The sequence below is a fragment of the Fundulus heteroclitus genome, chromosome 5 (genome assembly GCF_011125445.2).
Source record: "Fundulus heteroclitus isolate FHET01 chromosome 5, MU-UCD_Fhet_4.1, whole genome shotgun sequence".
Taxonomy (NCBI): Eukaryota; Metazoa; Chordata; class Actinopteri; order Cyprinodontiformes; family Fundulidae; genus Fundulus; species Fundulus heteroclitus.
The window spans coordinates 38301275-38323949 of record NC_046365.1 but is presented as its reverse complement, the minus strand read 5'-3'; the positions used below and the strand labels follow the sequence as shown (position 1 = coordinate 38323949).

The 22675-nt window shown below is 42.4% G+C and overlaps 1 protein-coding gene across 1 annotated transcript; it reads right to left on the bottom strand.

Annotated features, from left to right (window-relative positions):
• Positions 1–6000: 6000 nt before the first annotated feature.
• usp38 (ubiquitin specific peptidase 38) lies at positions 6001–22527 on the bottom strand. Its single transcript, XM_012862903.3, is given in 12 exon segments — positions 6001–6570; positions 10005–10604; positions 10606–11320; positions 14226–14332; positions 14418–14511; positions 14586–14779; positions 14891–15049; positions 15418–15519; positions 15843–15972; positions 16064–16199; positions 17859–18549; positions 22326–22527. Coding segments are annotated over 11 exon segments (3099 nt in total). The 5' UTR covers positions 18541–18549; positions 22326–22527; the 3' UTR covers positions 6001–6390.
• Between the last annotated feature and the right edge of the window lie 148 nt (positions 22528–22675).

The following is a 22675-nucleotide window of genomic DNA, read 5'->3' as shown; positions in this document are numbered from 1 at the left end:
GGGTGTTAAAACGGACTCACATCTGACCTTTGAGGCTCACATCAAACACCTCTGCAAGACCTCCTTCTTCCACCTTAGAAACATCGCCAAACTTCCTCCCACACTCACTCCTGCAGATGCAGAAAAGCTTGTCCATGCTTTTGTCTCCTCCAGGCTGGACTACTGCAACGCGCTCCTCATCGGCATCCCTGAGAAAAAGCCTTCAGAAGGCAAAGCAAGGCAAGGCAAATTTATTTGTATAGCACAATTCAGTACAAAGACAATGCAAAGTGCTTTACATGATTAAAATATAGCAAAATAAAACAGAATAAGAGCAGGTAGGAATAAAATGTAGATAGAAAAAAAAGAACAAAAAAATGTAATGCAGAAGCTGCAGTACATCCAAAACAACGCTGCTCGGATCCTGTTGAGGGTGCGCAAACATGACCACATCACCCCCATATTAAAATCCCTTCACTGGCTTTTTGAAGTGCACCCGTTCCCTCCTGCAGTAAAATGCCCACACATGATACTGCCACCCCCGTACTTCACTGTTTGGATGATGATCTCAGGCCTGCAAGCTTCCATGTTCACGCCCCCCCTGCCGGATAAGCGGACTATAAATGGATGAACCAGACCTCTGGAGGTCAGCAGTTCTGATGTCTTGTCTGATTTCTTCAGAGTTTTTCCATGATGTCACATGAGGAAGTAGTTTGGTCAGGCATTCCTCTGTTTAAATCAGATGTTAAAAAAGAACCTATGAAGAGCGGAGAAGTCAAGTAACTAAGTACAAATACTTTGTTGCCTTACTTAAGTACTAATTTATTGTTATTGATACTTCACTGGAATAATTATTTTTAGCTTACTTTTTACATCTACTTCTTACATTGTTATGCAATTATCTGTACGCTCTATTCCTTACAAAATAGTCTCAGTACTTCAATTTTATTTCAGCTTGTTGTCGTTCTGGCTTGTCAAAGAAACAAAAAAAAAACAAATTAGATAAATAGTGCCACCCAGACAGAATGAATTTGATTGTAGTTGGAGGAAGTACTGCACCAAGTTGTTTGCCAATCAGCCAATAAATAAATAAATAAAAACATAATAAGAAAACGTAGAAGAAGAACTCAGCATTTTTGGGATTGTTTGTTAATTTTACATCTTTTATACATTTTTTGATTAACCACTTGGATTAATCACTCATTTTGACAACACAGTGCTCTGGATATAGACAATCATACAGGTTGTATTGTCTTAGAAGGGTACGAGGGTAATGCCGTCATTTTCTGGTCCAGTTTTATTATCTGACATCTGTTGCCCTCATCAATTCCTGCAGCTAATCTTGGATGTTCATTTACATTCCAATAATAATTGAAATGTTATTGGTAATATTTATCTATCTGAAGTTTGACTTTTTGCACCAATAATTACAGGCAACCAGACATCAGATTTTCTGCTCCATGAAACCCAAGTTGATGCTCAGTATTGCACCGATATGGACCTTTGATCCTTTTGCATTGTACAAAATGGTTTATTTTCAATAGACATACTGTATATGTGAGTGAAAAGGCCTATTTCAATGTATTTCAACATTATCATAATATAATACTGGTGATAATTACCTTTAGAAATATGTCTTTTTGGGGGGCAGGGGTAGTGCATTATAGGCCCCTGTGATGTGGAAGGTCTAAGCTTTTGTCCATAACGGCATTTTTTAGCTTAAATTACTTTTTCTTTTATACTTTAAGTAGTTTTAAAACTGGTACTTTTATACTTTTACTGGAGCGAAAAGTTTGAGTTGATACTTCTACTTCTGCAGAAGTATTTTTAAACCCTAGTATCTATACTTCTAGATGTGAATACTAAAGACACCTCTGATAAAGAGCTTACAAAGCAACAACGCCATCACCCGGGCCTTTTCCAGTTGTCATCTTATGGTATGTAAACTTCTGTGAAGAAACTTAAAAAAAAAAAACTCTTTCACATTGTTCTGGTATTTAGGAAATAGAAAAAAATTTGAGTCCTAAGTGAAAAAAAAACAGGAAAGGTTTTAATCTCATTTAATTTCAGACAGTGAAGAAAAGAAATGGGCATCATTTTTACACTATATATTAACATCTGGTTTTAAATGTATACACAAAACACGGTGTCTTGTTGTGAACAGTACCAGTGTTTTTAAACCCGCGTGTTGTGCTGTCTTTTAATTTTCAGCACATTTGCCATTTATAAATCTGCAACCTTCAAAAACAGTTTTCAACAAGAAAAGAGTTGTTAAAAGGCAGCAATTGTCCTATATTTATTTTTGATATTATATATTTATTCATTTTGTGGCTGTACTTCTGTCACGTCAACATTACATGTTTATAATTTTATAAATAAATGAATAAATAAATAAATAAATACTATAAAATAATCACAAACAAAAACCAGAGAAATACTACACAGAAAAACCAGAGGGTCACTCCTGCCTGCAGAGATTTAAATCAGTCACAGTTTGGAAAAGACAAAACTAATGAACTAGTTAAAAAAAACAAATTACTGAAATAAGTCAGCTGAGGCACAAATCTTTGATTTCCATTTGTCCTGTTAACCGTGTTTTGTGTAGAAGTTGCTGTTTATATATTCCTATACATGGCATGGAGGGTGGGGGTCGTACTTGTGATTTCCCAGTTCCCCTTTCAGTCTCAGTTTGTCTTTACCCACTTCCATTTGTGAAAAATACTTTTTGCAGTCGAAGCAAAAAAAAAAAAAAAAACAAGGAAAAAAAATGGAGGATCCAGCAGCTTGTTTCAACCAGTGACACAAGTCACATTTCTGTTCTTCTTTTCTAATCAGCTTGCCAATGTGTGCGGGGGCTGATTAAAAAACATTTCTCTTCCAGTTGGTCGACCCATCCTGAAATGAAGCCATACGAACACCATCAGGTCGGGGGAATGTTCTTTAGATCCACAAGATGGGAATAAAAGCTGAAGCTGCAACAGAGCAAGAGCATCCAAGTGTTTAACGGCGCTTCCAGTTGTTTACACCTGAACAGTCTGGGACACACCGAGTCTTCTGCAGAACAAACAATAGTCAAAGAAAGAAAGACAAATGCGTAAAATAATGAAACTAATAAGGAATCTATTTAAAAAAAAAAAGGTTGAGCTGAGTAATTTCCCTTTCCTGTTTTATTTGTGGAGGAAGTCGGACACCAAGCCGCATCTCATCGGTCATTGGTGTAAAGCATGTAGAAGCCAGCATCATTCTGAGGGAAGTTTGTTCTACTATGAAAGCAGCTGGACCGTGCTTGGGATGGAGGGAAGTGAAATCACAATGAAATCTTTTTGTATTTTTAGATTCCAGAAATACCACATTTCCCCTCAAGGCACTTTCCAAAGTCAGACTCCATCAAATCCTCCAGGTTGGTCAGAAAGTTTCCTCTCTAAGGAAACCCAGCAGGTTGCATCAAGTCTCTCCAAGAAGCATTCACTCCTCCTGAAAGAGCGTAGAGCCACAGTGGACAGTCGTCTGCATTGTTGATGGCTTTGCAGCAATCCCTCATACTGAGCATGCATGAAGCGACAGTGGAGAGGAAAACTCCCCTTTAACAGGGAGGAGAACCTCCAGCAGAACCAGAACCAGGCTCAGTGTGAACGCTCATCTGCCTCCACCCACTGGAGGCTTAGAGAAGACAGAGCAGAGACACAGAAAGCTCAGAAGCTCACATTGACCCAGGAGTACTTTCTATGTTAGATGGTAATAGAGGATGATCTGCCTCCCCTGGATGATGTCACAGCTAACTGAACGCCAGACCAGGTGTACCTTCTATGAAGAGAAACTGATAGAACAAAAAGGTAAAAGCTGAAATAACAAGCAATGCAGATTGGAGAGCAGTAGGAGAACTCAGCAGAGAGAGAGAAATAGGCCCTGATGTCCTCCAGCAGCCTAAACCTATAGCAGCATAACTATAGAGGTAGCTCAGGGTAACACGAGCCACTCTAACTAGAAGCTTTATCAAAAAGGAAAGTTTTGAGATTAGTCTTAAAAGTAGACGGGGTGTCTGCCTCACGGACCAAAACTGGGAGTTGGTTCCACAGGAGAGGAGCCTGATAGCTAAAGGATCTGCCTCCCATTCTACTTTTAGAGACTCTAGGAACCACCAGCAGACCTGCAGTCTGAGAGTGAAGAGCTCTGTTAGGAACATACGGGGTAATCAGAGCTCTGATATATGATGGAGCTTGATTATTAAGGGCTTTATACGTTAGAAGAACAATTTTAAATTGTATTCTTGATTCAACATCAGAACTCTTGCTGCAGCATGTTGGATCAGATGAAGAATCCCATAAAGTCATTACTGCTGAGAGCTGAGGGAATGGATGGATCAACAGAGATGTGCCTCTGGGTAAGTTTGGCAACTGTCCTAAAGAGAAACCAGGGATTATTTTTATTCTCCTCTATTAATGATGAAACAATATGCTGCTCTAACTGTGCGAATGGTCCAGATTAGGTAGGATTCCTCTGGGCAGTTCCCAACGAGACGAGTCTCCAGGGCAGAATCAGAACCCCCTGAAGGAACTTCATGTCCTTTTTGGTCTGGGAGTTCCTTAGGATCCCTGGGAAGGAGATGGATACCATCACTAGAGGGAGAGGGATGTCCGGGTCTCCACCCCAGTCCTTTACTATGATAAAATATCGTTCCAAAGGATTTACAGGTACCCGATCAGGAATTACAGAGACGCTGGGTTGATTCATATATACACGTTTATTGCATGAAACTTTTAAAACATCAAAATGGCACACGCTGAAAAGATTCAAATTTTCTGAAAAACGATCCATTCTGAGAAGAGTTACAGCTTATGGTGCAAAGCTGCATTGAAACCAAAGAAGTAAGCAAAGTCTCAAAGCTGAGTTCAGAAGTACAGGATAATAAATAAAAAAAAACAAAAAACGCTTTATTACAATCACCTCATTTATCTGTAGTCTGCATTACGTAAACATGAATTATCATGTTTGTGAGTGTGAAGAAATATTAAAAAAAACTCTGATCAGCCAATCAGGCCTTCCAAAAAAAAAAACTTTAATTTGAACTATACGGGTACTTTAGCTCTATTTCTAAAACTCATGGAGGATACAGAGTTCAAACAAGAATTTTACACTGATTGTACAAAAAGACACATAACCTTTTCCCCCACAATTGCATTAAATCAGATTAAACATTTACGGTCGATATGGATTTGTTATAGCCGTTAGAATTTCCTAAATTAATAAGGGATATTTGCTTATAAGATTTTATAACTTTCTCCACAGTCAGAGGTTTACAGCTACTAAGACTGATATGCCTACAGACAATGACGTCTTGACACTGTAAACTTTGGATATGCTAATTCCCAACATTTAATTTAAATGGAGGCACACATGACAGAAACCGTCTCCAGGTACGACGTAATAAAAAAATAAAAATAAAAATAAATCAACCAGGGTATCATGAGGAGATTAATGGAATCCCAGGATCCCTGTAGGCGCCTCAATCATTCAAACAGTTGAAATCATTAAAACCAAATGTGCAATCAGCCACAGAACAAAAAGCAACAGACCATGTGAAACACGCCTTGTGGTTTGATCAAACTAAAGTTTTTTTTCTGAGATACATCTGGAAAACAACAGGGAACAGCCTGCTAGCCCGAACATACCATCCCAAACATGAAGTACAGGGGTGGCGGCATCATGGTGTGTGGATGGTTTGCTGCAGGAGGGACTGGTGCGCTTTACAAAACACGCGTCAGCCGGTTGGTCAAAGCTTGGAGGCAAACATGTGCCCTGTTGATCTGGAGCTGCAGCTAACAGACTTTTTAAGTCTGATCTTATTTCTGGAAACGTGGGTTTGAGCACGGCGGCTCACCGGACCAGTTCCGCCAGGAGGAACGAGCCAGATCACAGCAGACTGTGGTGAGAAGCTCCTGGGAGAACGCACACAATGTTTGACCCAAGTCATACAGTTTAACAAAAAAAAAGCAATTCTAGCAAACAGAGACTGCAGATAAACGTCAAAATTTGAAGAAAGTAAACTCGTCATTTAATGTTTTGCGAGAATAAAAGGTTATGTGTCTTTTAATACTGTGTGTAAAGAGCTGGCTTTAACTGTATATAAAATGATCATCCACTCATATGAAAGAAACTGAAAGGTTTTGCAAATCAGAGAAGATATGAATCATTAAATGATTAAACAAAAAAAAAAAAGAAGAAAGTTGAAAAACACATCTAACCAAACGCATAGGATGTAAGAAACCAAAGGACCGGAGTCAGTTTCCTGATAGCCGGCCTGTGTGGGTGCTCTTAAATTACGTCAGCGCTCTTCTTCTCTGTACACAGCAGGACCGTCCAGCCTCTCGCGTGATCAGCTCATGCGAGTCTCACGCTGCACGTCATTTCCTTTCAGAAGACCAGTCTGCTAATGGTGTTGAAGCCCCCTCCTCCTCCTCCTCCTCCTCCGCCGCCTCCTCCAGATGGGCCGCAGCTCCCTGGTGGGTTGTTGTCATCCGAACCGTTTGGCCTGAACGAGCACGAGGACGCGGAGGCCTGGAGAGCTTGGGTCCGGGCGCTGAGCTCCTGCTCCTGTCGATCGCGAAGGACAAAACACACGTATTACATTTAAAAAAGCATATTGGAAAGAAATAAAATAAAAAGATAAACAGCGCAGGTGTTCCAGAGGCCGTATCACAGCTCCCTCTAGAGGAGATGCAGTGAAGTTATTTACACAAGAGTCGAGGAGTTTGAGTAACACGCCGCGGCTCAGTGACTTGTGAAATTACACATCTCTGAACAGAAAAAGTTGGAATCCATAAATAAAAATCCTCTGCTGCGTGGCTCGGTTTCTGTTTGCTGCGCTCCACCTGGATTAATCCTCCGCTTTGATGAGAAACTCACGGGAGGGGAAGTGGAAACGATGGTTTAAGTCGATTGTGTGTTGAAAATGAAAAGTAAGCAGTTGTTCTGTAAACCGCTTAGAGACATAATTAAAAACAAAATTACCTCATGTCTTACATCACGTAGCTGTGCAAAAGTGGTGAAGTGGAAGAGACATTACACGTTAGAAATTTTAATTTTTTTTCCCTTTCTTTACAACTGAAAATCTGATAAGTGTGACGTGGATTTATACACTCAGACCCGTTTTATATTAACAGCCCCAAGCCAAACCTGAAGCAACTGTTTTAAAACAACATTTCAAAGCCTTGAACATCTCACAGCTCTGTTCAACCCATCGTCTGCAGATACACAGAGGATAGCAGGGCTGGTATTATTTAGGATGAGCCGATTCGATACGATTCTCAATATGCAGATCAGCTTGATTTGACTCCAATATCAATATTATTTACTTTCAAATTAATGCTCAAAGTCATTCAATCAACAAAACCAGCCAAATATTATATGTATGTTCAATTTTTTGAACACTGATATATTAACAGGAAAATAAACTGCATTTGGTTCAATGCATTTAACGTGTCACAGAAACCAAAAATGTGGCCAAATGTCTGATTTTAGGGACGAAGACGCTTCGAAAATCCTATCACTCGTTCCGTAAATTTGTCTCACTTCCTCTTCCTCTCTGTGAACACTAACGGTGCGCTGTGATAACGCCCCCTAGGGGTTGGGAGGTATATCGATATTGAAAGCCAGAATATCGATATTAAATCGTTTTTAATAACATGGATATTAATCTTTGTATCGATTTTTATGCACGGCCCTAGAGGATAGAATCACTGCAGAGACGACACGACCGTCCACCTAAACTTACAGGCTGGACTAGAACCAGACAGGAGGCCCACAGTAACTCTGGAGGAGCTGCAGAGACCCACCGCTCAGGTGGGAGAATCCGTTGACAGGACAGCTATTAGTTGTCAAATTTGACGTTTATGGAAAAGTAGCAAAAAGTGTCTGGTTTGCAGTTTGCAACAAGCTGTATGAGTGACACGGCGACCATGTGGGGGAAGGTGCTGTGGCCCAGAGGAGCATCCCAGCTGTGAAACATGGTGGTGGCAGCATCATGCTGTGGGGTAAGCTTCTCCTCAGGGAAAGAGAAGCAGGTCAGAGTATACTGGAAGATGGAGGAAGCTATTAGGGGAGGGCGATATGGACTTTAAATGTTCTTGTACTATTGTGATGATGACTATTACCAGCTCCCTGTAGTCTTTTTAGGTAACTTTGTATTTAAGGGGCTACAATTAAGTCACAGCCACAAATAGTGTCCTTAAAACACATAATAATGTAACATATATTCCTAGAGTCTCTAAAAGTAGAATGGGAGGCAGATCCTTTAGCTATCAGGCTCCTCTCCTGTGGAACCAACTCCCAGTTTTGGTCCGTGAGGCAGACACCCCGTCTACTTTTAAGACTAATCTTAAAACTTTCCTTTTTGACAAAGCTTCTAGTTAGAGTGGCTCATGTTTACCTGAGCTACCTCTGTAGTTATGCTGCTATAGGCTTAGGCTGCTGGAGGACATCAGGGTATATTTCTCTCACTCTACTGATTTCTCCTACTGCTCTCCATTTTGCATTGTTTGTTGTTAATTCAGCTTTTAACTTTTTGTTCTGTCAATTTTCTCTTCATAGAAGGTACACCTGGTCTGGTGTTCAGTTAGCTGTGACATCATCCAGGAAAGGCAGATCATCCTCTATTACCATCTAACATAGAAAGTACTCCTGGGTCAATGTGAGCTTCTGTGCTTTCTGTGTCTCTGCTCTGTCTTCTCTAAGCCCCAGTGGGTGGAGGCAGATGAGCGTTCATTCTGAGCCTGGTTCTGGTTCTGCTGGAGGTTCTCCTCCCTGTTAAAGGGGAGTTTTCCTCTCCACTGTCGCTTCATGCATGCTCAGTATGAGGGATTGCTGCAAAGCCATCAACAATGCAGACGACTGTCCACTGTGGCTCTACGCTCTTTCAGGAGGAGTGAATGCTGCTTGGAGAGACTTGATGCAACCTGCTGGGTTTCCTTAGAGAGGAAACTTTCTCACCAACCTGGAGGATCTGATGGAGTCTGACTTTGGAAAGTGCCCTGAGAGGACATGTATTATGAATTGGTGCTATATAAAAAAAATGTAATTGAATTGAATTAATAAACTAAATTCGAACCTGCACTGCACACGGTAACAGCGTTTAATTATACTTTTGAATTTGTTGACATTATTTGATGCGCTGAAGAAATCAACCATGAAGAAAATAGCTAAAAACAACAATACTGGTAGTTTTTGGGTCTTTTTCAGGCATTACCAATTATAATTCATCGTTGTCGAGATAATCCCAAATTCTTATCATGATGAGCAATTTTATGGTAACGATAAAACGATACGATAAAGGCCCAGCCCTAGGAGCTAAACACAGGATGAAGCCATTAGAGGCTGCACTACACAAGCATAGACGGTGTCCCCATAGAACCAGAGCTACAACCAAATGGTTTAGAGATTAAAGCCCATTCATTTATCAGAGTGGTCCAGTCAAAGCCCAGAGTTAAATTAAGGTCAGGATCTGTGTCGAGGCTTCACAGATGCCCCCCCACCCAAAAAAAAAAAAATCTACTCTGGATAAGCTTAGAGAAGACAATAGAAGTGTGCAGATGTGCAAAAATGGTGGAGACACCCCCTACACTGCAAAAATGGAACTTAAAATAAGTAAAATGTTCTTAAAGTTAGTGTATTTGTCCTTGATTTGAGCAGGTAAATAAGATGATTTGCCAATGGAATAAGATTTTTGCACTTAAAATAGGAACAACTCATCTCCATCATCTTTTTTCAAGTGCAGGATGTCTAATTATCTTATTTTAGGAGTCAAAATACTCATTCCATTGGCAAATAATCTTATTTACCTGCTCAAATCAAGGACATATACACTAATTTTAAGAATATTTTACTTATTTTTAGATCCGTTTTTGCAGTGTAAGATTTAAAGCTGTGGTGGCAGCACGGGGTGATTCTGGGTTTTTGACAAACGCTCCACACTTTTCAGATTTCTCATTTGTAAAGCACTGAGCAGGTTTGTGAGAGTTGTTCGGCGTTACCTGCAGAAACAGCTTGTTGTCTTTGATAATAGCGTCCAGCAGCTCTTTCTGCAGCGGGGGCTCGGCGCTCAGTCTCGTCCCGTTCGCCGCGTGGCCCTCGCTCCCGTTCGGCCCCGGGAGCTCCTGCTTCCGGTACATGAGCACATAAGCCGTGTCTTTGGGGAAGCGGCTGGTGATGTTCTGCACCGACTGCAAGGAGGTGAACGTCACTCTGCTGTCGTTGAACAGGAGCCAGTCCCTCGCCTCCGGCCCGTTGGCGGGCGAGGCGTCCGCCTGCTCGGACGTGCAGAGGGCGGAAGCAGCCGGGCCGGCCTCCGCGCCCTCTTTGACGGGAGAGCGGCCCGCTGGACGCTGCGTCCCATCAGCGCCGTTGATGTTCCGGCCGTAGGAGTAGTAATGGCCGCTCTCAGACGATACACCTGAATGCACCACTACAGAGCTGAGCATGTAGGGCACCGATTGGATGTGGGCTCCACTTCCTCTGTCCATCTCCTCAGCTTCGTCTATCCTCAACTTCCTCTCCTCTTCTTCTTCGCCCTGGGAGGGTTTGAGCTTCTTGGCCAGGTTCTCGCTGCTCTCAGCGGCGTCAACTTGCGAAGGGGCAGGCGGCGGTGGAGGACCAGCGGCCGGGCGGCGAAGCGGCGTGAACGGGGAGCCGCAGAGCTTTCGGGATGACGACGTTCTCTAGAATCTTCTTGCGCACGTGGCTTTTGGCGTCGTAGGAGAAGCGGAGCAAGGTGAGGATGAGGTACTCGGGCGCGGTGACCACCTTCATGGTCCTCTCGGCTCGTTGCAGGGAAATGCACTTCTCGCAGAAGTAGGCGTTGTCCTCGTCGAGGATCTCGGGGGCCAGAAAATAGTTGACCAGGTCAGGCACGGACAGCGGGGGCTCGTTTGTCGCCGGCTCGTACTGAACGTTAGCAGCCGGGCTGCTGCTGGAGCCGGACTCGGGCGCTTCGCTGCCGCCATTGACAGATCCCTGACAGAGCACCCTGGCCTCCACCGACGGCCGCTCCGCGTTAGGGCTGCCCTGAGAGGAGGCGGATGGACAAAAGGCCAAAGATAAGTCTGTAAAAGGCTCTTCTTTCTCAGACATGCCGTTACACTGCATGCAGCGGATGCCCGTGATCAGCTTTCCACCAAACATCCGTTCTATTAAAGTCCTCCCGTCGTTTGCAGGTTGATTCCCCGCTTGAACCAAACGGCCGTCCTGGTGGTCTTCAGAGGACGTCTGAGCGGTCGGGTCCGTGTTGACTGGATCGACTTTTGGCTTGGCTGACTCCAAGACGTGAAGTGTTTTCTCCTCTTCGTGTAACCTTAACATTACAAGGACACAGATAAATAGAACAGAGAACACGTCAGAAAGGACAGCGATAGTGGAAATTTCAGCTTTTATACAAGTTTAAACGCTCAATTGCAGTGGTTCTACAATGATTTCTGCTGCGTCCCCCTTTGAAGAAGGAAAGAATCTTCAGGCTCTCCCATCCCAACAAAATAGGTAAAAAATTTAATAAAAAAAAAATCTGTTTTGATGCATTAAAGATGTCGTTCCTAAAAATTACCCAGAATCTTTTTTTAAATTTATAACTTATATATGGGTTCGTTTATAACATGTAATAACGTCAAAAGTTGGCCTGCAGTCAACTTTTTACTAGCTATGAACCTCATAAGACAAAAATAATATGAAGCCATTAACATTAAAGACAAACTTTACATTAAGTTTTGTATTTTTTAAGGGATTTATTAAACGTACTCGTCATACTACTGAGCGCAGGTAAAGACCAAACAGCAGGGGGTGCTGTTGTAACCTGTATTTCTGTACAAAACAAGCCAAGGCTGTTGTGTGCCCCCCCCCCCCCCCCTGCAATACCTTCACGTCCCGCTGGGTGGCGCCCCACTATTTGAGAAGCACTGTTCTAATGACTCTAAAACTACATTTGATAGTATCAAGGATTTCTGAACATACAGACTCGTAAATGTCTTCATCCATTCGTCACGCTATCACAACAAACTTCAGAATATTTTTTTAAGAATAATTGTAGGTTGGATGGTTGGTTTTCCAAACTTCTAAATAACAATATGATCTCCTGCTGTGGATTTGAGTTTATCTTAGCTTACTCTGATTCCCAAATAAAATCCAGCCCAACAAAGACGAATTCAGAAATTAATTTAATTAGTTGAAGGACTTCAGTGAGCAGAGTCCACCGGTGTGTGTCGTTTATTCTCAGTATAAACAATGTTGCCACGACACGTTGACTAGAGAACATTCGTTACTAACAAAACTAAAGTACTAAGATCTGCGATAAAGGGGTTGAGAACGTTGGGGTCAGGTTATAGAACAATATCCTCAAGGTAAGCACTTCCACCCATGATCTGAAAATGTTAAGAATGAAAGAAACCAACACAGACAAAGCCGTCCATTAGACTGGAGAGCCCACACAAGGAGATCAGTAATCAGAGAAGCAGCCAAGAGGCCTGTAATAACTCTGGAGGAGCTGCAGGGACCCACAACTCAGGTAGGATCATCTGTCAAGATGGCAGGTCTGGACTTCTAGAATCCAGTTGGTGAGTTCTCCAGGGAGGATGATGGTGGAGAATCAAAGTGTCAATAGAACAAACCTTTGACAGCTGGGACAGCCACAGCCTGTTCCTACTCATAGGAGTAGGCAGTTTTCCTCTCCACTGTCGCTTCATGCATGCTCAGTATGAGGGATTGCTGCAAAGCCATCAACAATGCAGACGACTGTCCACTGTGGCTCTACGCTCTTTCAGGAGGAGTGAATGCTGCTTGGAGAGACTTGATGCAACCTGCTGGGTTTCCTTAGAAAGGAAACTTTCTGACCAACCTGGAGGATATGATGGAGTCTGACTTTGGAAAGAGCCTTGAGATGACATGTGTATCATGAACTGGCGCTATATAAATAAAATTTAATTGAAATTGAACTGAAAGCGCCGGGTAAGACCCAGGGGCGAGGAAGAGGACAATGAGACTGAGGAGGAGGGGTTACAGGGCTGGGGTTAAGTCTAATATGAAGCGTGTGTTTTACGTTAGGGTCTCGGCTACTTTCACGTTGTAATTCACATCCGGTTCCTGGTGGCAGTTCCCCTTCAGGACATGAAGACAATTAAAGTTTGTTTTCATCATGCCGGTCTCTAAATCTCGTGCTGGATGCGTTCTACAGCTGTGTGATACGTGGCAGCGTCACTGCTCCAGGTGCTTTCTGTCATTTAAACGATCAGCTGTTGATCACCTTCTATTCGGATCGCTCCGCTCAACGTTCGCTCCGTCGCGGACAAGTTCTGCTCTGAACGAGCTCTTCTCCAGTAACTGCGTGGAATTTCATGCCTCTGACAGAGACAAGGCAGAGGGAGCAGGAAAATATCCTCCTAAACGGGCGCTGTCACGCCGGCTGTTTCTCATGCAGGTCAGTGGATACTCAGGTGATGAAGGTCGGTTCAGCTAACACGTGTTTTACTGCGTTTTAATTTACCGCCCTGCTGGCGCCGCTGCAGCTTTTATTTCAGATTTCTCAGACTTTTTATCTACCGTCATAAAACCTGAAAAGGTTTTATTGATTTGGGGATTTTAAACTCATGTGGAGGACAGCAAGCGACTTTTTATCTATCACCGACTCTTCATCCTATTCAACATGGATCTTGATTTTACTTTTGGCCTAATTATCACTCATTTGTGCTACTGAGTGATCACTGCTGAACATTTTTTAATCCATTGCCAGCCAAACATAGAATCCTATAGAGTTATTACGGAGGATGTTGCTCTGAATGTTACTATTTTCTTTGATCCATCTTAGACTTAGACAACTTTTTTGTCGTTCTGTATGTACAGAGTGCATACAGAACGAAATTTCGTTGCACACAACTTACGACAGTATAATTGAATTTCAGATGGAATAAAGCAGCATTTCAATACAATATATAGTGAAACTTATATCGCACTTGTCTGGGGGACCGATGCTGATGTTGCTACTGAGCGTTTTAATTATCATTGCTCAGATATTCTTAATGTAGTTGCTGCCGCTGAAAACTACAGCTTTACCGCTCCATGTAGGAGGTCAAGTTGTAAGAAGTCACTGTATATTTCCTGTATAACAAACTACAACACAATTTTATTCTTTTTTATCTATTCTTCATTGGCGATGAGTAAAAATAAAACTACGGGAAAAGCTGAAGCTGAGGAAGAGTGCGGGAGACTGGCCGTACCTTTCTAACAGAAATCTGAGATACTCTGAGCAGTCCTGCTGCGAGCCCACGTTGAACCAAGGAGGACGAGACGCTTCCAGGAAGTTTCTGGGCGCGTACGCCGCCCTCTGTGGGACAGAGCAACACACAGACACAACTCCTGTCACCATCCGCGTCATCATACTTATAGTTATTAGCCGTGACGTAACAGACCTGCGTGTGTGCCAGGAAGGCGAAGAGGAGCTGAAGCTTCTTCATTAGCGTGTTGGAGCCGTTTAGATGCAGCGATAAGACGTGCCTCCTGAAACTGAGGACACGCGTGTTTAATTAAGCTCTGTTGATGCTGTGTGTGTCGGTACGGACCAGGGGGGGGGGACTTACTCTGTCGCCATAAAGAGGGTCTGGATGATGCTGTTCATGTAGCAGGTGTTCCCCAGGTTGATCAGGCCCGTCCTTCCCGTCTCAGACTTCCCGGCTGGCCTCAGTAACCCAGAAGCGAACGAATTAGACTGGGACGTCCAGGCACTTTGATTCAACACCAACTTGATCTTCTCTTCTGACGGCTTCGGAAGGTCCTGGAAAGACAACACGGACTGATTAACGCAGAAACTAATCAGACGTGTCAGACGGCCGGCATTATTTAAGTCTTTGCCCGATCTGAGAGAACTCATAAAACATCGACGAACCTTGATGGCTTCCAAGATGTGGTCATAGAGGTCGGGGAAGCCGGAGTACTGATACATCATGCAGTGTATGAGCTCAGTGAACTGCAGCAGGAAAGCTTGGCTGGTGGGGAGGCCGTCTGTCTTTAGAGAATGAACCAGAGGCACCACATGTGGAACAACCTGAGAGGAGAACACGAAATAGGGAATAAAAACAATATATCTGGACATTACAGCTAAAATGTCCCCGTCAGACGTGCAGCGCCGTCGACCCGAAAGGAGGCGACTCTCAGGAACTTCCACACAGTTCGGTCACGTTTGCTGATCGTGTTTTTTTAGATTTTAATTAAACTGGCCTAATTAAATTGGCTCGAGGGACCCCTGCTTGGCATTTAAATGTTTAGCAGATCATTACTGAGGAGGGCGCTGAGGCTTGTGGTTCAGGGGAGGAAAAAAAGTCGGCGAGGCCGTGAAGTCATTTAGGCAACAGCGGAAAGAAAATGAGAGAGCAAATAATCTGGTCATAGGAGAAGGAAATGAGCATCCCTTACCAAATGGAAGGCCTCAGGGGAGTGCTGGAAGCTCAACAGCATGTGGGAAAGCACAGCTAGCGCCCCCTGCCGCACAATAGGGTACCACAGGCGGCTAAACACCTGCAGGTTAAAACAAAGGAGGGAAAACATTTTGGATCATTTAGTCCCATAAATTAAAGCTAATTTCCTTGATGCATTTAAACCAAATGAGTTAAAAATAGAAAGTCATACAAAGCCTAAAATAAGAACTGAATGACACTAAATCAGTAATAAATGATAACTACAGTTTTTTTTGTTTTGTTTTTTGTTTTTTAACAAGCTAAAGAGAAAATAAAAGCCTAATTTAATCAGAACATTTAATACATTTTTAACACACTGTTTTGAACCTTTAGTGCTTAAAGTTAAAAAAAAAATGAACCAAAAATCTTGGAGGTTTTACAAACCAGCTCAATTTTCAGCAGAGTGACGTCTATGAGGATAGTAAACTTCTGGACTGCAGCCAGTCCTTTCAGCAGCGCGATGACCCAGGTGTCCACGTGTTGGGCCAGAGGCCAAGACAACCAGTCGATCATTCTTTAAAAACACACAACAAACAACCGTTAACGTGTTTTCATCCTGAAAACAAACAAAAAAAAAGCACAGGGACAGAATATAACCAGCATACCTGCAGAGAGCTTTGGTCATGCTGGCATCTCTGACGTTCTGGTCTGTGGTGAGGCTCTTGATGAGCACCGTGATCATCTGTACTGGGATGTGTTGGACCAGGCTGGCCAGGGCGATAGATGGGTCAAAGGATGGGTCTGGGAAAAAAACAAAAAAAAACATTGAGAGTGGAGTCATTTTACTGACCTGTGAGATGAGAACAAAACTTAAGGAACAATAAAGAAATCACATAGAAATGTTTTAAATGCAGGAGTGGCTGAGCTAAAACAAGAATAAAAAGGACAAGTGTAAAGCCAGATTTTCCTCCACATCAAGGCTGATCTCCTTAACCTTCAGTAATAGTAATTAGGGCTGGGCGATAAATCGATTTAATTGATTAATTCAAATTTACAATTCTTTAAGATTTCATTTTTGGAAAATCTGGATTTTATTTTGCCAATAAACTTATTGGGTTTCCATGAAGAGAACAGCATGTGATGCTGAATATATGTTTAGGCAAATGTATTGTCAAAATATTGTTAAGTAGAAACTTTTTTTTACCTTAATACGAGGTACTTCATTTACTTATTTACTTCTTTTTTTAACTTAGTTTGAAGTTTACTAGTGCAGTGAAGCCTGTTCTTAGCTCAATGTGTAATACCACTAGCAGCAAATGTTTTGTTATATTTTCATTGTTTATAATGGCACGGCTGCCATCTTGTTTTACAAGCATGTTTCACAGCTTGTTTTTAGTTGCACTTTGAATTCAGGTCAACTCCCTGACGAAATGCTTGACATAAAAAGCAAGGTTTTAAAATAATTTCTTTAATTTCTTTTTATGAAACAAAAAGGAGGAAAAAAATTTAATAATCGGATTTGGTATGATAAAATCGATTAAATAATAAAAGAATTATTATTATCCTACGTCTGTTAGGGGACATGGTGGTAGCGCTAACCTGACTTAGACACGGATATAAGACGCTGACGCCACTTTAAAACGACAGCTTCACAGTCATTATGCTTTGTTTGAAAAATAGAAGTAAAATCCTAAATGATTTAACTTCCACGTTCCCATAATTATTGTTAACTTTTGGGATGGAAGGAAAACAAACAAAAACCTTTTTATTTTCTTATAGTTTTTAAAAGAGAAATCAGAACTGGTTAAATTGGTTTTAGTTTTGTATTTCCACACGTTTTATTGCACTAACGGCCTTTAATTGACAGCTAACTAAACAGGGTTTAGAAGACAAACGGCCTCCGCACACACGTCATTTTAACATCTTCTTTCTACCTTTTAACATCTACACAAACACAAACAGTCACAACATACTCAAACCCGATGCTGGTGAAGATTCTCAGTCATCCAGGTCATGGTCATTCCAAAAAAACTACGGAAAACAAGTCCAGTTGCTTTGTTTTTTACCTTTTTTTGGAATTCAAACCCAATAAAAACAGCGTGGGACCAAACTTTTCCTCGCACGTTCGTGGTCTTCAAAACTCTCAGAGCTCAGAGGAGCCGTTGGCAGTTTTGTAATCTGAATAACAGCCACCTGTGATCAGAACGTGTCTGGTTTCAGCGCGTAACACGAAAACAAACGATTCACCCCCGTGTTACGCTTTGATTTGTGTTTTAAGCCATTTCTGTGCAGAGGAGGATAGAAATCACAGATGAGCTTCAACGAGATTTAAACCAACATCTTTTAAAGCAGCTGCAGGACTCTAGAATATCCGTTCATTTATCCATTCTGGCAAACGCACGGCGGTCCGCGACTGATCCAGCGTACCCCAGAAAACGTTTCCATCTGAATGAGGCTTACCTGTGGAGGAGATAATAGCGAAGACCTCCTGCAGCGAGGGCAGCAGCGTGGCTGGCTCGGCCTTCCAGATGTTCTGCAGCAGCGTGCCGACCTTGGTCACCTGGCCCACGTACTCTCTCAGCTCCCGCTCCTCGCTGGCGAAGCACTGAAAGCAGCTGATGGTCCGCACCAGCTGCTGGCAGAACAGCACGCCCGACTTGTCCCTCGGGATGCACTGCATAAAGTCTGAGAGCAAGGCGCTGAGTCGGACGCAGAGCGCCGGCTCGGGGCGCTCGCACACCATCCTCAGGACCTCCACCTGGATCACGCTGAAGGTCTCCAGCACCGAGGGGCAGCTGATGAGCAGCCGCAGGCAGCAGTGGATGTAGTCTATGATGGCCGGGTCCCGGTGGTCCAGCTCCCCGTAGCCCTGCTGGAGCAGGCTGAGCACAAAGTCTTTGCTGAAGAAGAGCTCAAACTCGGGCCGGTGGTAGCGCGCGTAGGCCTCGAGAACCTGCAGGCCGATCTGCCTCTGGAAGGGATCGTCGCCGAGCAAGACGAGGCGGGTCGTGAGCGTGAAGAGCGCTCGGCACTGCTCCCTCGTCAAGTCGTTCTCCGCCGCTTCCACGACCTTCTTCACTATGGCCCTCTTCACCGGAACAGAGTGGTCGGAGCTGATCAGGCCCTCCAGAATCTTGTCCATGACGTCGACCTGCACAGAGCACAGACAGCGATTAGGCGTTAAAAAGTGATTAAGCGTTAAAAAGTGATTAGGCGTTAAAAAGCGCCGCGACTTCTGTGATGCTGCTCAGAGGTACCATGAATCGATGGGCTGCCGTTTTGGGCTATTGTTCTGGGTTTAACAGCTATGCTCCGTCCCAACAGAACCTTTAAAAAAAGGAAATTTTAAATACATTTAACATCTTAAAACGGAGCGAACGAGCCGACAAACGGAACGACTTGCTTCTGTTTGCGTAAGTTTAGAGCCAGTTGTTTGACTTTTTTTTTTTTTTAAACCATCTGCCTGCCGGAAGATTCCCAGAGATAACCGAGGAGGAATATCTGCGCGCGGCAACATTGTTGCTGCTGTTCTGCAGACTGTACCAGGCGTCAAACACTGGAACTACAGCCTCCTTCAGACCAAACGCCTATAAACAGACCTCAGACGACATCAGTCTATGTTCTGCTGGATTATTTATGAGCCTTAACGAAGTGTAACTTACCGAGGAGGACGGAGCAACTTGCAACTGGTCTCAAAAGAAGTAGCTTTACTGTTAATATTTACATTAAAATATTCCTATTCCTTGAGAGTCTTTGGGAAGGGACGTAAATTGGTAAAAACTAAACTTATAAACATGCAGGTGACCATAGTCAGATGATTTTGACCCCCCCCCCCCCCCCCCCCCCCCCCCCCCCCCCCATAAGCTCCTCCTACCTACAACCTTCCTTAAAAAAGTCCAGCCTGTCACTGCATCTGACCTGACCCAGAGAGTAAATTCCTCCCTGTCACCAGGGGTCCCCCCACCCCCCAGGCTTTAAAAGCAGCAGTTATTAAACCCCTGATAGAATAAGAGCAATCTGGACAAATCACATCTGCAGAATTACAGCCATTAATCAGTAAAGTTATTGTGTGTTTCATCAGTTAAACAACTTCCTTACATTGACCAAGCTTTGATGTTTTCCAGTCAGGTTTCTGTTCTCACCATATTACTGGGACCGCCCTCATCAAAGTGTTCAATGACATCCACATGAATACAGACTGTGGAAGAACCACGGTGCTGGTTCTGTTGGACCTCAGCGCAGCATCTGACACTGTTGGCCATCATATATTATTAAAGGGACAGGAGAGCTGGGTCGGACTCTGTGACACAGAACTCAATTGGTTTAAATCCTACCAAAAGAACAGAGACTTCTTTGTGTCAGTAGGTAACTTTTTATCAGAGGGGACAAAAGTCACACGTGAGGTTCCCCACGGTTCAATCCTAGGACCACTTCTATTTAATATCTATAAGCTCCCACCAGCTGAGGTTATAACAAGAAATAAGATTAGTTACCATAACTACGCAGATGATACTCAGCTCTACATTACGATGTCACCAGGTGACTCTGAACCAATCCATGCACTGAATGGATGCTTAGAACAAATCAAATCGACTTTCTCCAGCTGAACAGAAACTAAACTGAAGTTATTATCTTTCGACCTAAAGAGGAACGAACTAGAGTCAGCAGCAGCTTCACTTAATACAGCTACAAACTGATCAGACCCTAAATCTGGGTGTAGTGATGGACTCAGACCTTAACCTTCAAGGACACATAAAGACCGTCACAAAGTCAGCGTTCTACCACCTGGAGAACATTTCCAGGATTAATGGACTGATGTCCCAACGAGATCTAGAGAAACTCATCCATGCATTTATCTTTAGTCACATTGATCACCGCAACTGTGTTTTCACAGGTCTGCCCAAAAAAAAAATTAACCAGACAACTGCAGCTTATCCAGAACCCTGCTGTTCATGTTCTCACCAAAACCAGGAAGATAGAGAACATGGACCCGGTTCTAAAGTCCTTCCACTAACTCCCTGTAGCTCAGAGAATAGACTTTAAAATACTTCTGTTAGTTTATAAATCCCTGAATGGCTTAGCAGCTAAACACATTAAAGACCTGTTGTTGCTGTATCAACCCTCTATACCACTCAGATCTTATGGTTCTGGTCTACTCTGCAAAACCAAATGCAGCATTTAGTTCCTATGCTTCACAAATCTGGAACAAACTCAAATAAAACTGCAAACCAGCCAAATCACTGAGTTCTTTTAAATCAAGACAGAATCCCACCTGTTTAAAGCCGCTTTCAGCCATAATAACCGGAACGCTGACCAACAGATTTGATGTTTATTGATGTTTCCACAATCAGTGACCGTTTCATGACGGAAAGTTGTTTATCGATGCGGTGGTCAAAATTGAATCGGAGAAAGCACAACTGCTTTAAGAAGCTTCTGGAGAGAAAAACTGTTTTTTTCCATTGGCTGTTCACTTAGGCTGCCACTGAAGCAAAGAGGGAGGAGTCTGCAGATAGCAGGAATGGAGATGTTGCAGCAAAGTAACTACATGGATTTGAAAATTCTTCTAGTTCTATTTTTCTTAAAATTTTTAGCAATATTCAAAAATCTAAAACTCAGGTAAGAGTCTACTTGCTCTACAAGGCAGACAGAGTGAATCTGTAATGGTAACTGTCACTAATGATTAGTATAAGATTCTGAAGATGCAAAAGGCATATTTAAAAAGTAAATCACTTAATTATTTGTGTTCTTTTATTTGTAGAATCCTGTCAAACAACAGACCAGTGTGAAAGTGACTAATCTCTCTCAAAAGTGGAATTTTACCTTTGGTTTTATTGTAATGAAAGACAGTTCATAACATCAAGGTTGCTTAAAGCTTCTTCTTAGTTATGATAGATAAATGAATGATCGAATAATTTGACACACCTCACAAGAAATCAGAGCTTTTACCTGTCAAGTTGGACAAAACTCTTTGAAACGGTTGTTGTTGTTTTATTACAAACATATTACTGTGAAGACAATAAACCTTCTAATTCATCCAGATCATAGAAATTAGACTTAGACAGATATCAATTGTTGGTTTTTAATAGTACTTACATTTCCAATTCTAGCAGCCAACACCAATCCAAAATTGGTGTTGGCTGGCAGAGCTTTAAGAAAAACAATCAGTGATAAGAAATCTGGCTGCATCTGACTGGTGCAGCAATCTATCTAAGTCTCCTGACGTGATTCAGTCAGTTCATTTCCAGGATGGCTCATATCACCAAGATTGGAGAGATAAGAGACTTAACCTAGACCTCACCTCATTTACAGAAGGAATAAAAAAAAAAGTAAAATGACTAACTTGAGACATCAGTCATAGACAAATGAACCAAAAACAGCAATCTTATTGTGTCACAAAAGCAACTGCTATAGCAGCTATATAGGAAATGCCACAAAAAATAACCCATGGAACATTCCATGGATTTTTTGTTGTTGTTGTTGCGTTTCCTTTAAATATCAATTAATTAGCTATATTTAAATAATGTAAATAAATATAAGTAATGTAATTGCTGGCACTTAACTGTACTTTTTACTTAATTTGTTGAGTTTATTAAGTAGAGAAAGGCAACAATATTAACCGGTGTTGTGTTTCTGTTCTGTAGAAACTGGCAGCTAGCGTGCTAATGCTAGCTGTTTCGTTAAATGTAAAGCCTTTAACGTAAAGCTACTGTAAAGCTCTGACAAAACATGAATCTAAAACTTTAAGAGAGTAACAGGAAATCTACCAGAGCCAAAATGTCAACTAGATAAATAAACTAATAAAGTAATACTAGTAATAACAACAACAAAGCAACGAAACAGGCCGAGTAACCGTCAGGTACCACTCTGACTTAGCATAATTTCATCCACAATGCACCGCATTTCACAGCCTTATCAAGCGGAACCTACCTGGATGTAGCATGACAACACACCCCAAACTAAGCAGAACAGCTCCCGGGCCGAGTCAAAAATCTTCTCACAGAAAAATCCGTTTTATTTTGGTTTCATTCCAGCGTTCAAAATCAGCTGATTAACCTTCCACTACCGTCATCCCAACTGCCAACAACTGGTTTTGTGCCGAAAAACAATCACCCCTGCCGTAAAACGTAACTGCTACTGTGGAACCGCGTATTAAAGGGAGATATTTTCCCCCGAATACTGTTTTGTTGGTTGAATGAAAATAGTGAGGGAATTTACACACATTATCTAAAAAAGCGATGGACTTATTTACTTTTGTACGGACAATAATGAGCGATTTC